The sequence below is a fragment of the Erythranthe guttata genome, chromosome 11 (genome assembly GCF_056151865.1).
Source record: "Erythranthe guttata isolate IM_541 chromosome 11, IM_541, whole genome shotgun sequence".
NCBI lineage: Eukaryota > Viridiplantae > Streptophyta > Magnoliopsida > Lamiales > Phrymaceae > Erythranthe > Erythranthe guttata.
This window is the reverse complement of record NC_142543.1, coordinates 19,260,849-19,279,056: the sequence shown is the minus strand read 5'-3', so window position 1 is coordinate 19,279,056 and position 18,208 is coordinate 19,260,849. Positions and strand designations below refer to the sequence as shown.

The 18,208-nt window shown below is 36.6% G+C and overlaps 1 protein-coding gene across 1 annotated transcript; it reads left to right on the top strand.

The window, feature by feature from the left end:
• The first annotated feature begins 1,989 nt into the window (after positions 1-1,989).
• Positions 1,990-3,030, top strand: LOC105960869 (uncharacterized). The gene has a single exon (XM_012985080.2). The coding sequence runs from the start codon at positions 2,143-2,145 to the stop codon at positions 2,878-2,880; it is 738 nt and encodes a 245-aa protein (XP_012840534.2). The 5' UTR covers positions 1,990-2,142; the 3' UTR covers positions 2,881-3,030.
• Positions 3,031-18,208: the final 15,178 nt, after the last annotated feature.

Sequence of the window (18,208 nt, the reverse complement as noted above, 5' to 3'; positions counted from 1 at the left end):
AACAAAGCATGTTTAAATAGCTCGAAAAAAGTTGCTTGTTTGAATATTTGAGTTATATAGATAATAACGACAATGGGGTAGGGGGGAACATATGTTGGGAGATGATTGAGTTGCATGTGAGGGAAGGACCAATGTTAGTCAACTATCACTTCTATTCGGATAATAATACTACTACCATATAATTATCACCACTTTTTGCACTTTCAAGAATCTACTTTATATGAATGCAAAGTTGGTCTAATTAGCGTTACGTGTCGTTTCAATTTTATTAATTTCAATTTGGTTTTTAATGCGATTCTAGTTATTTTCTAGTCCGATTCTAGGAAATTTTAGTGTTTTGAGATAGGTTTCTAATTCAAAGTTAATCAGCTCGATTGGATATCGGGCGATAAAGTTACGTATTAGTGAGTTATATTTTGTAGTTTTATATAATTCAAAGTATCAAAGTTGCGGACAACATTTATTGATTTCATGCATATTTTATCTCTCAACATTCAATCTTGGTTATTTAAATTGAATTATAAAGCTAACTTTAAACATTACAAATTCTGTGTTTTATGTTTTGCTACATTCAACATCAAAAAAATGGACAAGATAGTGTTTGTAGTCAAAACAATAATATTAAAAACTGGAACCACAATTATCACATCCCGAATAAGCGTAATGCGTGGGTATTGCACGAAAACGGAATTTAACGAGTTGCATCTATGTCACCATGGGTTCCTTTGTAAATAAAGTAAAATAATAAAGCAAATTGGGCAACAAAATAATTGAATTTTTAGTTATGAAAAAACAAAAAATGGTATGATGTGGAGAACTCATGGGTCTCGGGGAGTTACTTCATATCTTCACGGGCTTTATCCGGGAGATGGACTCTAAGAGATATATATTGGGCCTTCATTTTATTTTATATTGGGCCTTATATCAAATATAATGTAAATTAAGAATTAATTAATTAATTAATTGGGTTCTCAACAACCATCAAAACGCCGAGGGTGAGATTAGGGGTATAAATGAGCTCAGCCTGCTCATGGGCTCGACAAAAACTCGAACTTTTCGAGCTCGAGCTTTTTGACGAGCTCGAGCTTTTTGACGAGCTCGAGCTCATCTTTAGCTATTCATAAGCTCACGAGCTTATATATATATATATATATATATATATATATATATATATATATATATATATATATATATATATATATTAATTTTTTTTATTGATATAAAATAACTAATATATAATAATAAACATATATACATATATATTAAAAAAGTTACAGATTAATATTTTATTTTGTAATTTTTTATTTTTCATACAAATAATTTATTATAAAAACTAAAATCAATATTATGTAAAAATTATTAAAAAAAATAGAAAAAATATAAGATGAGTTGGGCTCGAGCTCGAGTTCGAGCTCATCAAATTAAAGTTCGATGAGCTTGAGCTCGAGCTCACCAAATTTGATTCTAGCTCGAGCTCGAAAAAACTGGTGAGCCCGACTCGAGTTCAACTCATTTACACCCCTAGGTGAGATGATTCTTATTAGTGTATTTAAAGTTAAATGAAACTACAATTATAAACTATTATACATAACAAATAAACTTTAGGCTTTAGATCGGTCAATATGGTCATTTATGAAGCCGATACACTGATCACGAGCCCGATTTAACTCGTAATACATAAGGAAAAAGATTTTGCAAACGCCACCTAAAGATTTTGTAACATATTTAATAGGAGATATTGTCATCCCTAACTATGAACCCCAATTTTTGCAATGAAATTTCAAAACAAGGTATGTAGAAATCAAAAAATAAGGTAGAACTCATAGAAGTGATGAATAGCCAGAGTGGCATAAACGCGGGGCCTTTGCTTCAATTCTGGAAGCACACGTGTGAGCTAACCGCATTAGTCGTGTGAACCAAGTAAATAAAGCTGCACTCTGTATCCCCCCTTTCTTCTAGAACCCTCCCTGTATATATATATATCTCGTATCCCACTCTCCAACGAAACCTACTCGCCTTCCTCCGCCTCTTTCTCTCTCTAAAACCAATTTTTCTTTTTTCCTTTTCATTTTCTCTCTCTACTTTTCCACTCGAGCTTATATACATATATAAAATTGAATATTGTAGTTAGTACTACTATATATGATGAATAACAGCCAGGACGATGTTTACGTTTGCCCAAGCTTCAGCAGCTATTCCTCCGATAGATTGGCGGAAACCGCTGTGAGAGTCGCCGGCGGCGATGAAGATTTTGAGTTTGCGGAGGAGTTTTTCCACGGCGCCGGCCAGATCAGGACGGTTTTTCCAGTATTTAACCGCAATCTCCTGCTTGACGGCGGCGGCGGCGGAGAAAACGCGCCGGCGGAGTCGAGTGTTGTAGTTCCGTTGAGCAGACTGTTTATCGAAGAGGACCGGGAGCGCGATTCTCCTCCGTCGTGTTCCTCGTCCGAAGCGGATGAGCTGGAGAATATTCCGGCGGGCACGTACTGCGTGTGGCGGCCGAAATTGGCCGAACCGCCGCTTCCCAGCCAGTGCAGGAAGAGCAAATCCACCGGATCGGCGTCGAAGAGGTGGAAATTCCGAGATTTGCTTCGCCGGAGCAAAAGCGACGGCAAGGACAGTTTCGTCTTTCTACATCCGAAGCAACAGGAGGACAAATTGTACAAATCAACCAACCTAACTTCGGAGAAAGCAAACGCAAAACGATCCAGCTCAGCCGGCGGCGCCGCCGCCGCCGCGCCGGTATCTCCGTCGGCGCACGAGGCGTTTTACGTACGGAACAGAGCGATGAAGGAAGGGGAGAAGAAGAAATCGTATCTACCGTACAGACAAGGCCTCGTAGGGTTTTTCGCCAATGTCAACGTTTTACCGCACTTCTAAAACCCCTGCATCGGAAGCATTGTACCACCAGCTTGTATTGTGGTACTCAGCTGGATTTTGGTTATTATTTATTTTTCCCTAAATAACGTAACAAATTAATAATGATTATTTATTTATTACTAATATATATATTTATTACTGAAGCTACTTTCGAAATTAGCATCTCCCTTTCCTTGTGCTTTCCGCAATTAAGGAAGATCAGTTTACTTTAATGGTGATTAACAATTAATAATTATTAATTATTAAATTACAAAACGGGATCATGTGCAATGATGAAGAAACAACAATTAAGGCTCACTTCTGAAAATGGTCGGTGTAAATTGAACTGTAAATGGGTTTTATCTATCTTACACCCGGTGAAGGTTACACCGGGTAGTTTTTTACCGTTGATCTACACATACCAATGTGGGTGTGTGTGTTTGTGTGTATATGAATGGTAAAGATCTACCCGGTGTATTTCACCCGGTGTAGGATCTCAAAAGCCCTGTAAATGCAAGCAATTTACAATTGTTTCGAGGCATTATTATTTTATAATTTTTATTATTAATTAAAAAATAAATTGGTCTCTCTTGTGGCGAGAAGCTGAGTATAGCTTGTTTAATCATATAACATTGGGGTAAACTAAGTTTCGAGGTAAGATGAAATTACAAAATTTTTTTCTCATGTTTCGATAATTGTAGCGATTCCTCGATTATGAATTTTCTTACACGTCCACCCTTATCATGTCATATTCAACATAATATTTTACATTCCGTGGAATTTTATCTAATTTAAACTCGTTTTATGCAAAAAGGTAGTTTATGATGCACTACGATTTGAGACTTACAAGATAAGATATACATTTCATGATCATCTTGTGTCATAATTCGGAGCTGGAATAAGTTAAAACATGTACAAACTGGATAATATTCCACGTAATCTATAAAATTCTATTAAATTTGACACCTCAAAAGTACTAGGAAGATTCATAATTGAGAGTAATTGTTGTAATTACCCAAACATATATAGAAGATGTTTTCGTAAATCGTAATTTAATCTTACCTAAGGGATAACCGTAATTTCCCCCCTTTAAAATCATAAACATTTAAAGAAAATGACAAAGCCAAAGCAGGTTAGATGTAAGTATACCTACCATTTTTGGAGTGTAATTTAAAACCTCAGTATTTTCTGGAGGAATATGAGGTAGTTTGTCTCAGTTGTTATGATTGAAAGTAACTGTTCATATTGATTTTTGAGTTAGCTGGGGGATATTTATTTGCTACCTATCTCAAACGTTATAATATATCCAGAATTAGCACTCAATTTTAGGAAAACAAATTGAATCGATTTTTGATGAATTGGTTCGACGAAAGTTCGAGTTGAAATATACATATAAATATTATAATAAACAATATTTTGGAACTAGAAAATTAATTTTTTTAAAAAAAAAAAGAAAAAGAAAAAACTAGATGTGCTCGAGCTTAATCAAACAGTAGTTGATTTTTGAAGTTTGAGCTAGATTACAGTCCTACTTAATTTAAGGGTGCAAATTTAGACCGGATGACCTGTTTTAATAGGAAAATCGGATGTCATATGATGATTGACACGTGTATAGTTTAAATAAAAATATAATTATGATCCTAATAAATGAAAAAAAAAAAAACCAGCATAACTCGTAACCCTTCTAACCCTAATTATAATCAGCGTGATTTATTAAAAGTTATCATATCAGAATTTAATCTCGTAATTTAAACACTGTAGTTATATCTAATAATTTGGATATATCGCCGTTTTCATTAATTTAATAATAATATCACATTAAATTACCACTTCATCTAATTAGTAAAGATTCACAACTGGAAGTTTAAATATACAACACAGTTAGTTAAAGTGATGCGATCTCTTGTGTATCATAAGATTTCTTTACTAAACGTAAGAAAACTCGTTCTTTATTATTTCTCTTCATTATAAAACCCTAGCACAATACGACTATTTAAATAGAATAAAACCCTAGAATCCTAATCTAACTAAGAAACATAATTACCTATACTAATTAAATACTTAATAATCCCTAATCACTAAACACACGGCTAAATATATATCCTAAATATACTATTCTAATTAATTAATAATTAAATACTAACTAAACAATTAATTAAATAATATATTAAATAATATATCCCAACATAAAGCTTAAGTAATTGATAATACAATAGTCTAAAAAAATAGGGGTAATATGCTATAAGTCCCTCAAAGCAAACCTAATTTGGACTAAATAACAAGTCAAAATCCAATCTTTTAATTAAATCCTTAATTTGAAAGGATATAGGATATAGGGGCAATTTTTTTTTAGTGTTGTTTTAAAATCAAGTTTTTAAAATGGTGTGATTTTGAAGGTAGTTTTCAAATTGGAGTTGGCCGCCACCGGCAACGGCGGCACCGGCCGGAGACGCCACGCCCAACGGCGGCACCGGCTGGAGACGCCGCCACCGGTGGCGTCTTCTAATATTTTAATAATTTAATAATTTAATATTTTAATATTTTAATATTTTAATATTTTTTAATATATTATTTTTCAACGGTGCAGATTCAAGTTGATCCGACGGTCCAGATGAAGACAGCCGGATCATTGACCTCGAGAGCCGCGCCTTTGACCAGAAGACGCCGCTGACAACGGCGTCTCCTAAAGACGCCCGTGTCAGCGGCGTCTTTAACCTCTCTCCCCTCTTTTCCCAGCTCTTTCCCCAGCTCTTCTTCCCCTTCCCCCAGCTCTTCTTCTTCTTCTTTTTACTTTTTTTTTTTACTTCGGTTAAATTTAAAAAAAAAAAAAATTATTATTTACCTTCTCCGTTGGGTGCCGCTGCCGACGCCGCCTGCCCGCCGCTGCCTCCGCCACCGTCACCTGCCTCGCCGGCGGTGCTCCTCTCGCCGCCGCCGGTGCTCCGTGGTACTTGCCGCCGGTGTTATTCACCCAACAAGGTAATTTTCTATTATTATTGTAAATAATTAAAAACAAATTATTATTATAATTTTATATTATGTCCAAATTTTTTAATTAATTATTGTAAATACATGTGATTAGTGTTTTTTAAGGATGTTTTTGGGTAGTTAGTTAGTTAGTTAGTAGTTTATTTATATTATATTATGTATTAGTACTATATATATTTTATAAGCATGGGCAAATTTTTTTGAACTAGTGTTGTTTTGTAAAACCATAGCTAAAATGGTGTTGTTTTGTAAAACATCGGGCAATTAAATTAAATTAACTAATTAATTTTTTGGTGTGTGTGCTTAGTTAAATTATTATTTTTTTAACTAATATGCCTCATTATTAATTAATCTGGATTGGATTGATGAGTTAATTAACTCCTTAATCTTTTGAAAATTGATGGCGGCTAAAACTAATGTCAAGGTGTACGTGTACTTTGGAGGTCACATAATTCCCGATGATTGGGTAGTGCAATATAGTATTGCCCACAAAACAGCATTTCGAATTAAACGTGACTTGTCCTTTGCACAATTTCTGTCAAAGTTGTATCAACGTCTAGATGTCGATGTTAATCAGTTTGGGCTAAGAGTGTGTTGCAAATCTTACATTTATAATGGAGAAAGAATGAGGGAGATGATTACCGAGATGACAACAGATGAAGATTTACAAATGTATATTGATCCGGACGAAGGGAATGAGGCAATCGAAGTATTTGTTGAGATTGAACCGAAGTACATTGATAGTGCCCCAACACAAGTGAGCGTAGAGGCATTTGATTTGAATGAACCATATTTCTCACAACCGGAGGTGACTCCGGATTTTCTGGCGGCGACACAAAGCATCCCTAATTATTGTGAGACTAGTACTAATAATTTATTTGTATGAAGGTTAATATATTGACTTAACAAATTTTCATATGATATTACAGTTGGATCAGACCTACTCGTCACACTCGATCCTCGCGAAATAATATACGTGTTTATCGTACGACGCTCGATCGGATGCTCTGGGATCAGGTTATTTATAAGTTAACAGCAATTACGTTAATGTTTTTGGTCTACTTAACAATATATTAAAAAAATATTTTTTTTTCTAGTTTACATGGATGCCTTATAGTGAACTAGATCCTGAGTTTGGCGCTTTACTTGAGTATCCTGAGATAGTGCATCCACAGCTTTGGTTGTCGAGTTGTCCCCTTATATTTTACGAGAGAGTTGAGATGCATCGTCCGTATAGGGTGCTACGTCAGTTTGGTAGGATACAGCATATACCACCACATCCTACTGATCACGATGTTGAGATTAAGTTGCATTCTTATGATCGTCGAGGCGCAGGAGGTAGAGATTGGGCTCGTTTTCACCGTATCTATGTTGATAGATGGCATGGCCGACTTGATTCTCCCGTTGACTATTCATTTATTGAGTTTAGTGGGCCTCAGACAGATCCAGGATACTACGAGTGGTATGAGAGGCACACACGTCGTTTGATATCACCGATTGACAATCTTGATGATATTGGTTTTCAGGTTGGAGACCCGATTTTACTAGATCTTGTGGTTAGTATTTTTCTCAAAACAACCATTACTTTCGATGTTTTTCAATTTGTTTTTTCAGTTTCTTAAGTTCTTAAACTTGTAATGCCTTTTATTTCAGGGTAATCAGCTTATATCCATGAGTCTTGCTGCTAGGGCAGTTTCTCGAGATGACGATCAGATATATGATCTGTTTCAGGACAACGCTACACGGATGTATGCAGCTGGGACTCAACTTCTACGTAGAGATGGTGCTTCGTCCAGCTTACCTCCGATACCAGCCATACCTCCTATACCTTCTCCGCATCGAGATAGACGTACCAGAAGAAGGTCCAGCGCTACCGAAAGAGCTACTGAGGATGACGTGAGACAGACAAGAGAGGGGAACTATTACGCATCTACATCTCGGGTACCTCCATCTGGTGATGTTGCCGGTCCATTTGCTTCCCATACACCCTTCTATGCAGATGTTCATATGCATGGAGGTATGGACGATTTATCTACTACACAGGGATTTATGGATATGTTCGGTGCGTCTACATCTCAGGTACCCATATTTACAGATTTAGTTGGTCCATCTACGAATGATTACGTTCCAGATATCCCATGGTCCGATGCTCTAGCTACCCCACATCCTCCTGCTATTGATACTCGGTTCTCTTCATGGGGTCCACATTTGGAGCTCAATTTGGGATACTCAAGTCCCCAAGAGCGGATCCGACCACAGTATAATGTTTCACCTGTTCCATATCCACCGGATGACACCCAGTTTGTTGATGATGTACCGGCAGATCCTGACATTCGTCGAGATGGTAGGCCACGTAGGACTAGACGAGCACCTGCATGTGGCACTGGTTCACATAGGCACTGACTTCATAGTGCCAATTTTATTTTCTTGTACTCATTTTGTCTTTTTACTCATTTTGGATCTATTTATTTTATATAACTCTTTTATTGGACCTATTTATTTTATATAACTTCTATTTTCTAGAACTCCTTTTGTTTTTGTCTACATATTTTATTGTGTTAATTAGATAAATATATGCAATGATTAATTTAACACTAATTGATAAAATGTAATAAATATAATTGATAAAATGTAATAAATTTAATAAAATGTAGTTAGAATTATTTTATTTGTAAAAAAAAAATTAAAAATCAGAAAATATTAAAAAGTCAGAAAATATTAAAATAATAAAATATTTAAATAATAAAATATTAAAATATTAAAATATTATAATATTATAATATTAAAATATTAAATTATTAAAATATTATAATATTAAAATATTAAATTATTAAAATATTAAAAATCCAGTAGAAGACGCCACCGGTGGCGGCGTCTCCAGCCGGTGCCGCCATTGGCAGTGGCGTCTCCGGCCGGTGCCGCCGTTGCCGGTGGCGGCCAACACCAATTTAATTACTCCTCTAAAAACAACCCTATTTTAAAAACTGGATATTAAAACGACCCCAAAAAAAAAATTGCCCCATAGGATATACATCCCTAATTTTTTTTTATCCCTATATTGCCCTTATACCTTAAATATTTTGACCTACATATTACGTTTCTTTTCTTATAGCAGATTTATTTCTTTTTCTTCTTCTCTCTTTCATTTTCTCTGCCGTTTTCTCTGCCCCTCCCCTCCTCTGTCGATCTCTCTCTCTCTCTCTCTCTCTCTCTCTCTCTCTCTCTCTCTCTCTCTCTCTCTCTCTCTCTCTCTCTCTCTCTCTCTCTCTCTCTCTCTCTCTCTCTCTCTCGGCCGATCTCTATATAGCTATTCTCTCTTTTTTTTTTTTTTTTTGTGAAGGCACGAATATTGTGCCGGAGATGCAACAGGGGGTGGATGCGGATCTGCCGGAGGCGGCGGAGGAGATGATGGAGTGGGTACCGGAGTGACGGTGAATCTATTGTGGCGGTGGATCTGAAGGCGGCGACGATGTGGGTAGCGGAGTCGGCATCGTTTTTGGGAAGAGATGAGTCTATGGTGGTGGCCGGTTATGTGGGGATGGTTATCGGAGGCGGTGGCTATGGCGTTGGTGGCGGTGGTGCAGATCTAGGGTTTCATAATGAATAAAGGCGGCTATGTGGTGGCAGATCTAGGGTTTCATAGTGAATAAAGGCGGATATGGTGGCTAGGGTTACGTGGCTGCGAGTGGCGGCGCGCGGCTGCTATGTAGGGTTTGCGACGGCGGAAGTTATTTTTTCTTTTAGGGTTTGGAACAGTAAACCGTAGTAGACCATAGTACACTGTAGTACACCATAACCATAGTACACCATAGTATTGCATAGTATACCATAGTATTTCATAGTCTACTATAATATTCACAGCAGATAAAATTTAAAAAAATATATGTAAATTGAACAAAAACACGATTTTTTTTTTATAATTTTTAATATTATGTACGAAAAAAAAAGATTTTTTTTATGTTTTTTATAATAGTGTAAAAATGATATAATTAGATTTTTATAATAATGAAAACAATACGACATGGGAAAAAAATGTGTTCAACGTAAAAAGAAATAATAAAAAATGCTAGATGCAAAAATGAAAATATTAAATGCGGAATTAATAATGATAAATACATTTTAAATATTATTTGATGTAGATTTCATTTTTTATTGTGAAGGGCATTTTTGGAATAAAATTTATAAAGGATGTGAAGCAAAAGTTTAGTTAGACTTGTCATTTAGTTCTAATAAGTTTTGTCACTAGGGACCTATATCTTAAGACCCCAAAAAATAATACTTGTAAGTTATACCTTAAACTAATTAATGGTAACGTGTAACCTTGCCACATATTCAATATAGATGATGAGTAATGGTTGTGGATATTTTGTGTAGTTAAGTGGACGCTAGCTACGTGTACCGTGACATTTAATTATTCAGACAATAACAACACGTAATTTAAGTTTTCTAGAAAGTGATTATTCATTCATTCAACATTAAATGAGTGATGAATATGTTGTGTGGTGGCTCCTCTTTAAAAATTACAAGGCAAACACGGTGTTGTTAAAAGCGTTGATGTAATGATTTTGTTTATTAAGTGGGTTTTTCGCTTGTTTGATTGAATTGAACCAACATCAACAACATAATTTTAGGTGTGCAAAGGAAGGATTTTTGCTATCAATTGTTCCCTTAATTTCAAGATTTCTAAGGATGTTGTTCCTTACGTTTTACTTCTTTGTGGTTTATTAGATTCTCTTCGTAAACGTGTAAATCGACACATACGTAGTATATATATGCTCTTTCGGCCAAAACAACCGAAGCTTTGGGAGAATATTTTCCAGAAGCAGTGGCGGAGTCAAAAATTCGTAATAGGGTGGGATAATTAATTTTTTCTAGGGAATTCGGGGCAATAGCAGAAAGAAAATAAACGAAACAAGTATCTCAGGCTAATAATCGGGGACTTTGGGTGGGTATGCTAAATGATGTAACTTAGAAACTCGGGTAGGTAAATAAATGAGTGGGACTATTTACATACCAGAAGGAGAATATATAGCAGTGTTTATACCAATAAGGCTCCCTGAACTATCAAGAAGTGCTCCGCCACTATTGCCTGGATTAATAGCAGCATCGGTCTGGATTACATCCTGAATTGGTCGGCCAGTTGCAGCCGAACTTATTTCTCTCCGAAGCCCACTCAAAAATAAGAAAAATAAACTAATAAATCATCATTTTGATAGAACCATGTACTCATTTTCCTCTATCCTTTTTCTTTAATTATATTCAAGTCGTGTTACGAATGGAGAACTAGGGGATGGACAGGATTCGAGCCCTGGATTTTGATTCTAATGAGCAAGAGTAGATACCAACTCTCCTAATGAAGGTGCTGACTCATTTTTTCTACTAGAGAAACACTGATTCACGTTATTTTAAAAAACACGACAAAACAAAAAAAAAATGAGGTAAGTAAGAGATGGTTGCTTTCTATTGATTAGACGTATTGTAATAGCCGGACAAAGCTATTGTAGGTAATGAAATTTGTAAACGTAAGTGGCATGCTACATGTTTTCTAAATCGAGAAACTTGTTCACTGGAATATACCACTGATCTTCAGTAATGTAGTCGCCCACAAAAAGTGAAACAGTACAGACAGTTTCAACTCGCGGAATCAAATATAACAATACCTGATGACACCTATTGTAAGTGTATGGTCAAGTCCAAACTGCAGGGAAAAATAAATCAAAACATAAGATTTGTCAAACAAAATCAAACTGTTATGATTTATGAAGCTTTGATTTCGGTTGTTTAGGATTAAACACACACACACATCAAACACACACTCATGCAGCTTGCAAAACAGTAAAGAAGAACAAGAGAATTTACGAGGTTCAATCTCAATGTGAGATCTACATCCCCGGGAGCAATACAAGCTCCAATTCACTATAGAATACGATCAATACAGATACAACACCAAGTGATGATAATCTCAGCTATGAACAAGCATGAGATCTGCCAGAAACCCTAAAACCCTCTCACAAGTGTTTCTCTCACTCTCAATGTGTATACCCCTGTATTGTGTCTCTCACTCCAGCTTCTGCTGCCTCTGTTCTATTTATATAGAACTTACTCTCCAAGCAACTCATTTGAGCCGTCCATTTCATCTACCAATCAAATCAGCTCAAGTGTAAAAGTGTAACACCTCAACTGCTGACTAGGATAGATGACTAAGCAAAAAACATTAAAACTCACGTGCTTCTCACGTGTAACATAGTGAATAGGAAGTGTGTATAAACCAGATATATTAACCACTTAATATCAAATCTCCACCTTGGTTAAAATATCATCACACCACTTGTACTGCTCCTCCATGTTCCATCTGTGAACATGCAGCCAGGAGATCACTCCTGTTCATCCTTAATTCTGCCAAGTCTGAACTTGTACCAGTTCCAAGCAATGTTGGAACTTGTTGAATGGTAAAGGTTTAGTCAATGAATCCGCTGGATTTTCCTCAGAAGCTACTTTCACAGCTTTAATCTTCCCAGCCTCTATCACCTGTCTGATGAAGTGCAGCTTTATCTCTATATGCTTAGTTCTCTCATGAAACATGGGATTTCTCATGAGGAACAAGGCACTCTGGCTATCACAGTGCAATGTGATTTCTTTCACCTTTCCAGATAATTCTTCAAAAAAACCTCTGAACCATAGTCCTTCTTTTACTGCCTCAGTTGCAGCAATATATTCTGCTTCTGTAGTAGAAAGAGCAACCACTTTCTGAAGTGATGACTTCCAACTTATAGCTCCTCCAAAAGAAGTATATATGTAACCTGATAAAGACTTCCTTGTGTCTAAACACCCTGCATAATCAGAGTCAACATATCCATTCACCACATGAGTAGCACTTACTCTCTTCTGATACAGAAGACCAACTTCTTTTGATCCTCTTAGATACTTCAGTAGACTTTTCAAGGCAAACCAATGTTCTTTGCCTGGTTCTGCCATAAATCTACTTAAGATGCTTAGAGCATAAGCCAAATCAGGCCTAGTAGATACCATACAGTACATGATACTTCCAACAATATTTGCATATGGAATCTCCTTCATGTATTCCTTCTCTTCAGTAGAGTTTGGCTTTTGATTCATGCTCAGTTTGTAATGAGGAGCTAAAGGTGTTAATACAGGTTTTGCTTCAGCCATTCCATACTTGGTCAAAACCTTCTCCAAGTAATCTTTCTGAGATAAAAATATCTGATTCAGCTTTCTATTTCTCAGAATATCAATACCAAGAATTCTACTAGCCTTTCCCATATCTTTCATTTCAAATTCTCCCTTCAGCTTGGCTTTTAGACTGGTAATTTCACTTTGCTTCTTACCAATGATCAGCATATCATCTACATAAAGAAGCAACAGAATCTGATCTTCACCCATCTTTCCATTTTGATACACACAGTAGTCATAACTGCTTTTCTCAAACTTAATGGAGTGCATGAACATGTCAAACCTCTTATACCACTGTCTTGGTGACTGTTTTAGACCATATAGTGACTTGTTTAATAAGCACACCATGTCTTCACCTCCAATGTGAAAACCTTCAGGCTGTCTCATATATATAGTCTCTTCCAGCTCTCCATGTAGAAAAGCTGTTGTCACATCCATTTGCTCAAGCTCAAGATCAAATTGAGCAGCAAGAGAGAATGCAATCCTTATAGAAGTCTGTTTAACAACTGGTGAGAATATTTCATTAAAATCTATCCCCTCCCTCTGAGTAAAGCCTTTTGCAACAAGCCTTGCTTTAAATCTTGGCTTTTCAACACCTGGTATACCAGTCTTTAACTTGTAAATCCATTTGCAACCAACTAGTTTTTGATCTTTTGGTTTACAAACAATACTCCAGGTAGAGTTCTTCTTTAAAGATTGCATCTCATCTTCCATAGCTGTAATCCACATGTCTCTTTGTTCACATGCAATAGCTTCTTTGAAAGATGCTGGTTCTCTTCCACAGTTTTCATTTTCAACAGTCAGAGCATAGGCAATAATATCAGCATAACCAAGCCTATTTGGAGCTCTCATTTCTCTTCTGGTTCTATCTCTGGCTAGTTGATAGTCTTGCAGATTTGAGGATTCATCTGCTTGTCTCTCCTCAGAAATCTCTTCAGAAGGTTCTTCTGAGTTTATAGTATCATCTTCCACAGAGTCTATCACATCATCTTGAAGCTCCACCTCAAACTGTGTCTTATTCTGACTGGTTTCACCAGAAGACAACTCCATAGTTTTTAGTGGCATCATTTCTTCATTGAATGTGACATCCCTGCTTACTATGCACTTTTGTTTACCAGCTTCAATACACCACAGTTTGTAGCCCTTTACTCCTTCAGGATATCCTAAGAAAATGCACTTCAGTGCTCTAGCTTCAAGCTTGTCTTGTCTCAAGTGTGCATATGCAGCACAACCAAACACCTTTAAATGGTCATATGAAGGTGGTTTTCCAGTCCATATCTCTTGAGGTGTCTTGAAGTTCAGAGCTGAAGATGGACTTCTGTTAATAATGTGACATGCAGTTTTGACAGCCTCTCCCCAGAATTTCTTAGAGCAACCAGAGCTAAGAAGCATACACCTCACTTTCTCAAGAATGGTTCTATTCATTCTTTCAGCTAAACCATTCTGTTGAGGAGTTCCTCTAACAGTTCTGTGCCTTGTGATTCCATTATCATCACAGAATTTGTTAAATACTGATGACACAAACTCCAGTCCATTATCAGTCCTTAAGTGTTTTATCTTCATCCCTGATTGAGTCTCCACCTTTTGCTTCCAAGTCTTAAACACTGGAAATGCTTCATCCTTTGTCTTTAAGATGTGAACCCACAGCTTCCTTGACCTATCATCAATTAAAGTCAAGAAGTATCTGCAACCTCCCATGGTCTCAGTTCTTGCAGGACCCCACATATCTGAGTGTATATAGCTCAGATTTTCATGAGTTGAGTGTTGAGATTTCCCAAATTTTACTCTCTTTGCTTTTCCAAGAATACAGTTCTCACAGAACTTTAGTTCTTCAATATCATTTGCTTCAAGTAGTTTCTGTTTCACCAGTTCTTGGAGTCCTCTTTCACTCATGTGTGCCAGCCTTCTGTGCCATAGTGAGGTTTTGTCTTGTACAACCACATTTGCTGTTTCAACAGCTGTGGTTCCATCTAAAATGTAAATACCATTTCTCAGCAAGCCTTTCATGACCACTAGAGCCCCCTTCAATATCCTCATGATTCCATTTTTTGCTCTCATCTCATATCCTGCTTGATCAAGCATACCAATTGAGATGAGGTTCCTTTTAAGAGCAGGAACATATCTCATTCCATTTACTTGTTTCTTCTGTCCAGAGGCTAGTTTCAGGTTAACAGCCCCAATCCCAAGAATTTTGCATGCTTTATCATCTCCCAAAAGCACCATACCTTTCTCAGATTCCTTGAGCTCCTGAAACCACTCCTTGTTGGGGGTCATATGAAATGAACATCCAGAGTCCAACACCCATTCTCCAGCAGAATTGAGGTGTGATGCTACCAGTGCTTCAGGTGAATCAGAGTATGAGGCAAATAACACCTCAGCAGAGTCATATCCATCTGATACAATGGATGCATCTCCCTTATCACCTTGGTTTGAGTCACTCTTATACTTTTGAGTTCTTTCAGGGCAGAATCTCCTAATATGTCCTTCCTTCTTGCACTTGTGACATCTTCTGGTGTCCTTTCCAGGTGGTCTTGACTTAGATCTGGACTTTCCTCTATTCTTCTTAAACTCCTTCTTGTCAGGCCTTCCCCTTACATTAAGCCCTTCACCACTTCCATTTGAGCTTGATTCATTCTTCTTCTGTAGCTCTTTAGAATTTAGCACATATTTTACCTCTGTCATTGTGAGGGTATCTTTTCCATAAAGCATAGTGTCTACAATGTGCTCATAATCCTTTGGAAGTGAGCTTAATAGGATAATAGCTTGATCCTCTTCTTCAATTTTGACTCCAACAGCATGCAGGTCAAGTATAATTCTATTATACTCATCTAGATGCTTTCTGACTTCCTGCCCTGTCTCCATTTGAAGAGTGTAGAGTTTCTTCTTCAGATACAACCTGTTAGCTAATGATTTCTTCATGTATATAGACTCAAGTTTTTCCCATATAGCTAGAGCAGTTGTTTCTTCAGATACTTCACGAAGTACTTCATCACCTAGACTTAAGATCAGTGCACTATGTGCTTTTGACTGTATCTCTGGCACTGATTTCTTATCATCTAATTCAGATAATAATTTTGTATCTAGGGCAGCAGAAAGTCCTTGATGAACTAATAATGCTTTCATCTTAATTCTCCAGAGAGTAAAATCATTATCACCATTGAATTTTTCAAATTCAAACTTAGAATTACTCATCTTCAGTAGATCTAAGTCAGGATTGTACCTCTTCCAGTTTTCAGCTGCTGATCCGACTTTGTGTTGATTGAATTAACCAGCTTCACTCAGATCCACGCTCACCGCACCACTTGTTATGATTTATGAAGCTTTGATTTCGGTTGTTTAGGATTAAACACACACACACATCAAACACACACTCATGCAGCTTGCAAAACAGTAAAGAAGAACAAGAGAATTTACGAGGTTCAATCTCAATGTGAGATCTACATCCCCGGGAGCAATACAAGCTCCAATTCACTATAGAATACGATCAATACAGATACAACACCAAGTGATGATAATCTCAGCTATGAACAAGCATGAGATCTGCCAGAAACCCTAAAACCCTCTCACAAGTGTTTCTCTCACTCTCAATGTGTATACCCCTGTATTGTGTCTCTCACTCCAGCTTCTGCTGCCTCTGTTCTATTTATATAGAACTTACTCTCCAAGCAACTCATTTGAGCCGTCCATTTCATCTACCAATCAAATCAGCTCAAGTGTAAAAGTGTAACACCTCAACTGCTGACTAGGATAGATGACTAAGCAAAAAACATTAAAACTCACGTGCTTCTCACGTGTAACATAGTGAATAGGAAGTGTGTATAAACCAGATATATTAACCACTTAATATCACAAACAAATGTAAAAAATAATCATCCAATCACACAAATACCATATCAATCTCACCCATTTCTACGGACAAAATAAACAAAGTTGACACACACATGCAGTTGAAATATGAAATGTCATTTGCTAAACTTTGCCAATATTCGGCTAGGCAAATTATCATAAGAATTTATGTGAGATTGAAGAACAGAAGATCCCTATAGAAGAGAAGAGAAGATCCCCATAGATGGTTAATATTTTATCAACTCAAAACAACAATAAAATATTCGAAAAATGAAATAGAACAACCGTGCTGATAATGTGTTGAGAAACTAATAAAGAATATACAAAAAGTAGAGAACAAAGTAAGGAGAATATGTAAATGTTATTCCATATCTTCAAGTGTACCAAACTCAACACAGTGGTGTCATATATTTAGTACACGAATGATCACTCAAAAGTCATAATTACAACTCTGTAATGATTGTAAATAATGGCCCTTAATAGTGTAAGTAGTGGTGAACATCTACTAACTTATAGAATTCATAACAAATTTTTCGTTAATTAAAATAAAAAGGTTTCTTATTCATGGTTCTACGGGAGTGACTTCATGTCTTCACGTGCCTTCTCCGTTAGATGGATCCTAAAGCGTATATTGGGCCTCAACTTTAATTTATATTGGGCCGATACATCTAATTAAGATTTAATTAATTTTTGGGTTCTCATTTCTCAATGATTCTTATTTGTTAGAAGTTCAACAATTCTCGTGCATAACGAATTTTAGTGTATTTGAAGTTAAAAGTTAAAACTATAATTCCTCCGAGATTTGCTTCACCGGAGCAAAAGCGACGGGGAGGACAGTTTCGTCTTTCTACATCCGAAGCACCAGGAGGACAAATTGTACAAATTAACCAACCTAACTTCGGAAAAAACAAATCCAAAAGGAGGGATCCAGCTCCTCCCCGGCGGCGCACCGGGATCGCCGTCGGCGCACGAGGCTTTTTACGTACGGAACAGAGCGGTGGAGGAAGGAAGGGGATAAGAAGAAATCGTATTTGCCGTAGAGCCAAGACCTGATAGGATTTTTCACCGTATGGGTACTCCGACTGGATATTTTATTTGGTTTCCAATTTAATATCACCGGCTCATTTCTGAAAATACAAGCTTGTAAAGAAAACAGCTTACAATTGTTTCGAGGCATTATTATTTTGCGTTTTTTTAATTCCTTGTTTTGAGAAGCAAAATGAATCTCGAACTAACTAAATTCACCAACTCTAAAGAGATCGTACAATGCTTCTTCGGAAATACCCATCAATCTCCCTGTAGCTCGAACTTAAGCTCAATATGA

Coding starts and splice junctions, on each gene's coding strand:
- LOC105960869 (XM_012985080.2), top strand. CDS start 2,143: ATGATGAATAACAGCCAGGACGATGTTTACGTTTGCCCAAGCTTCAGC.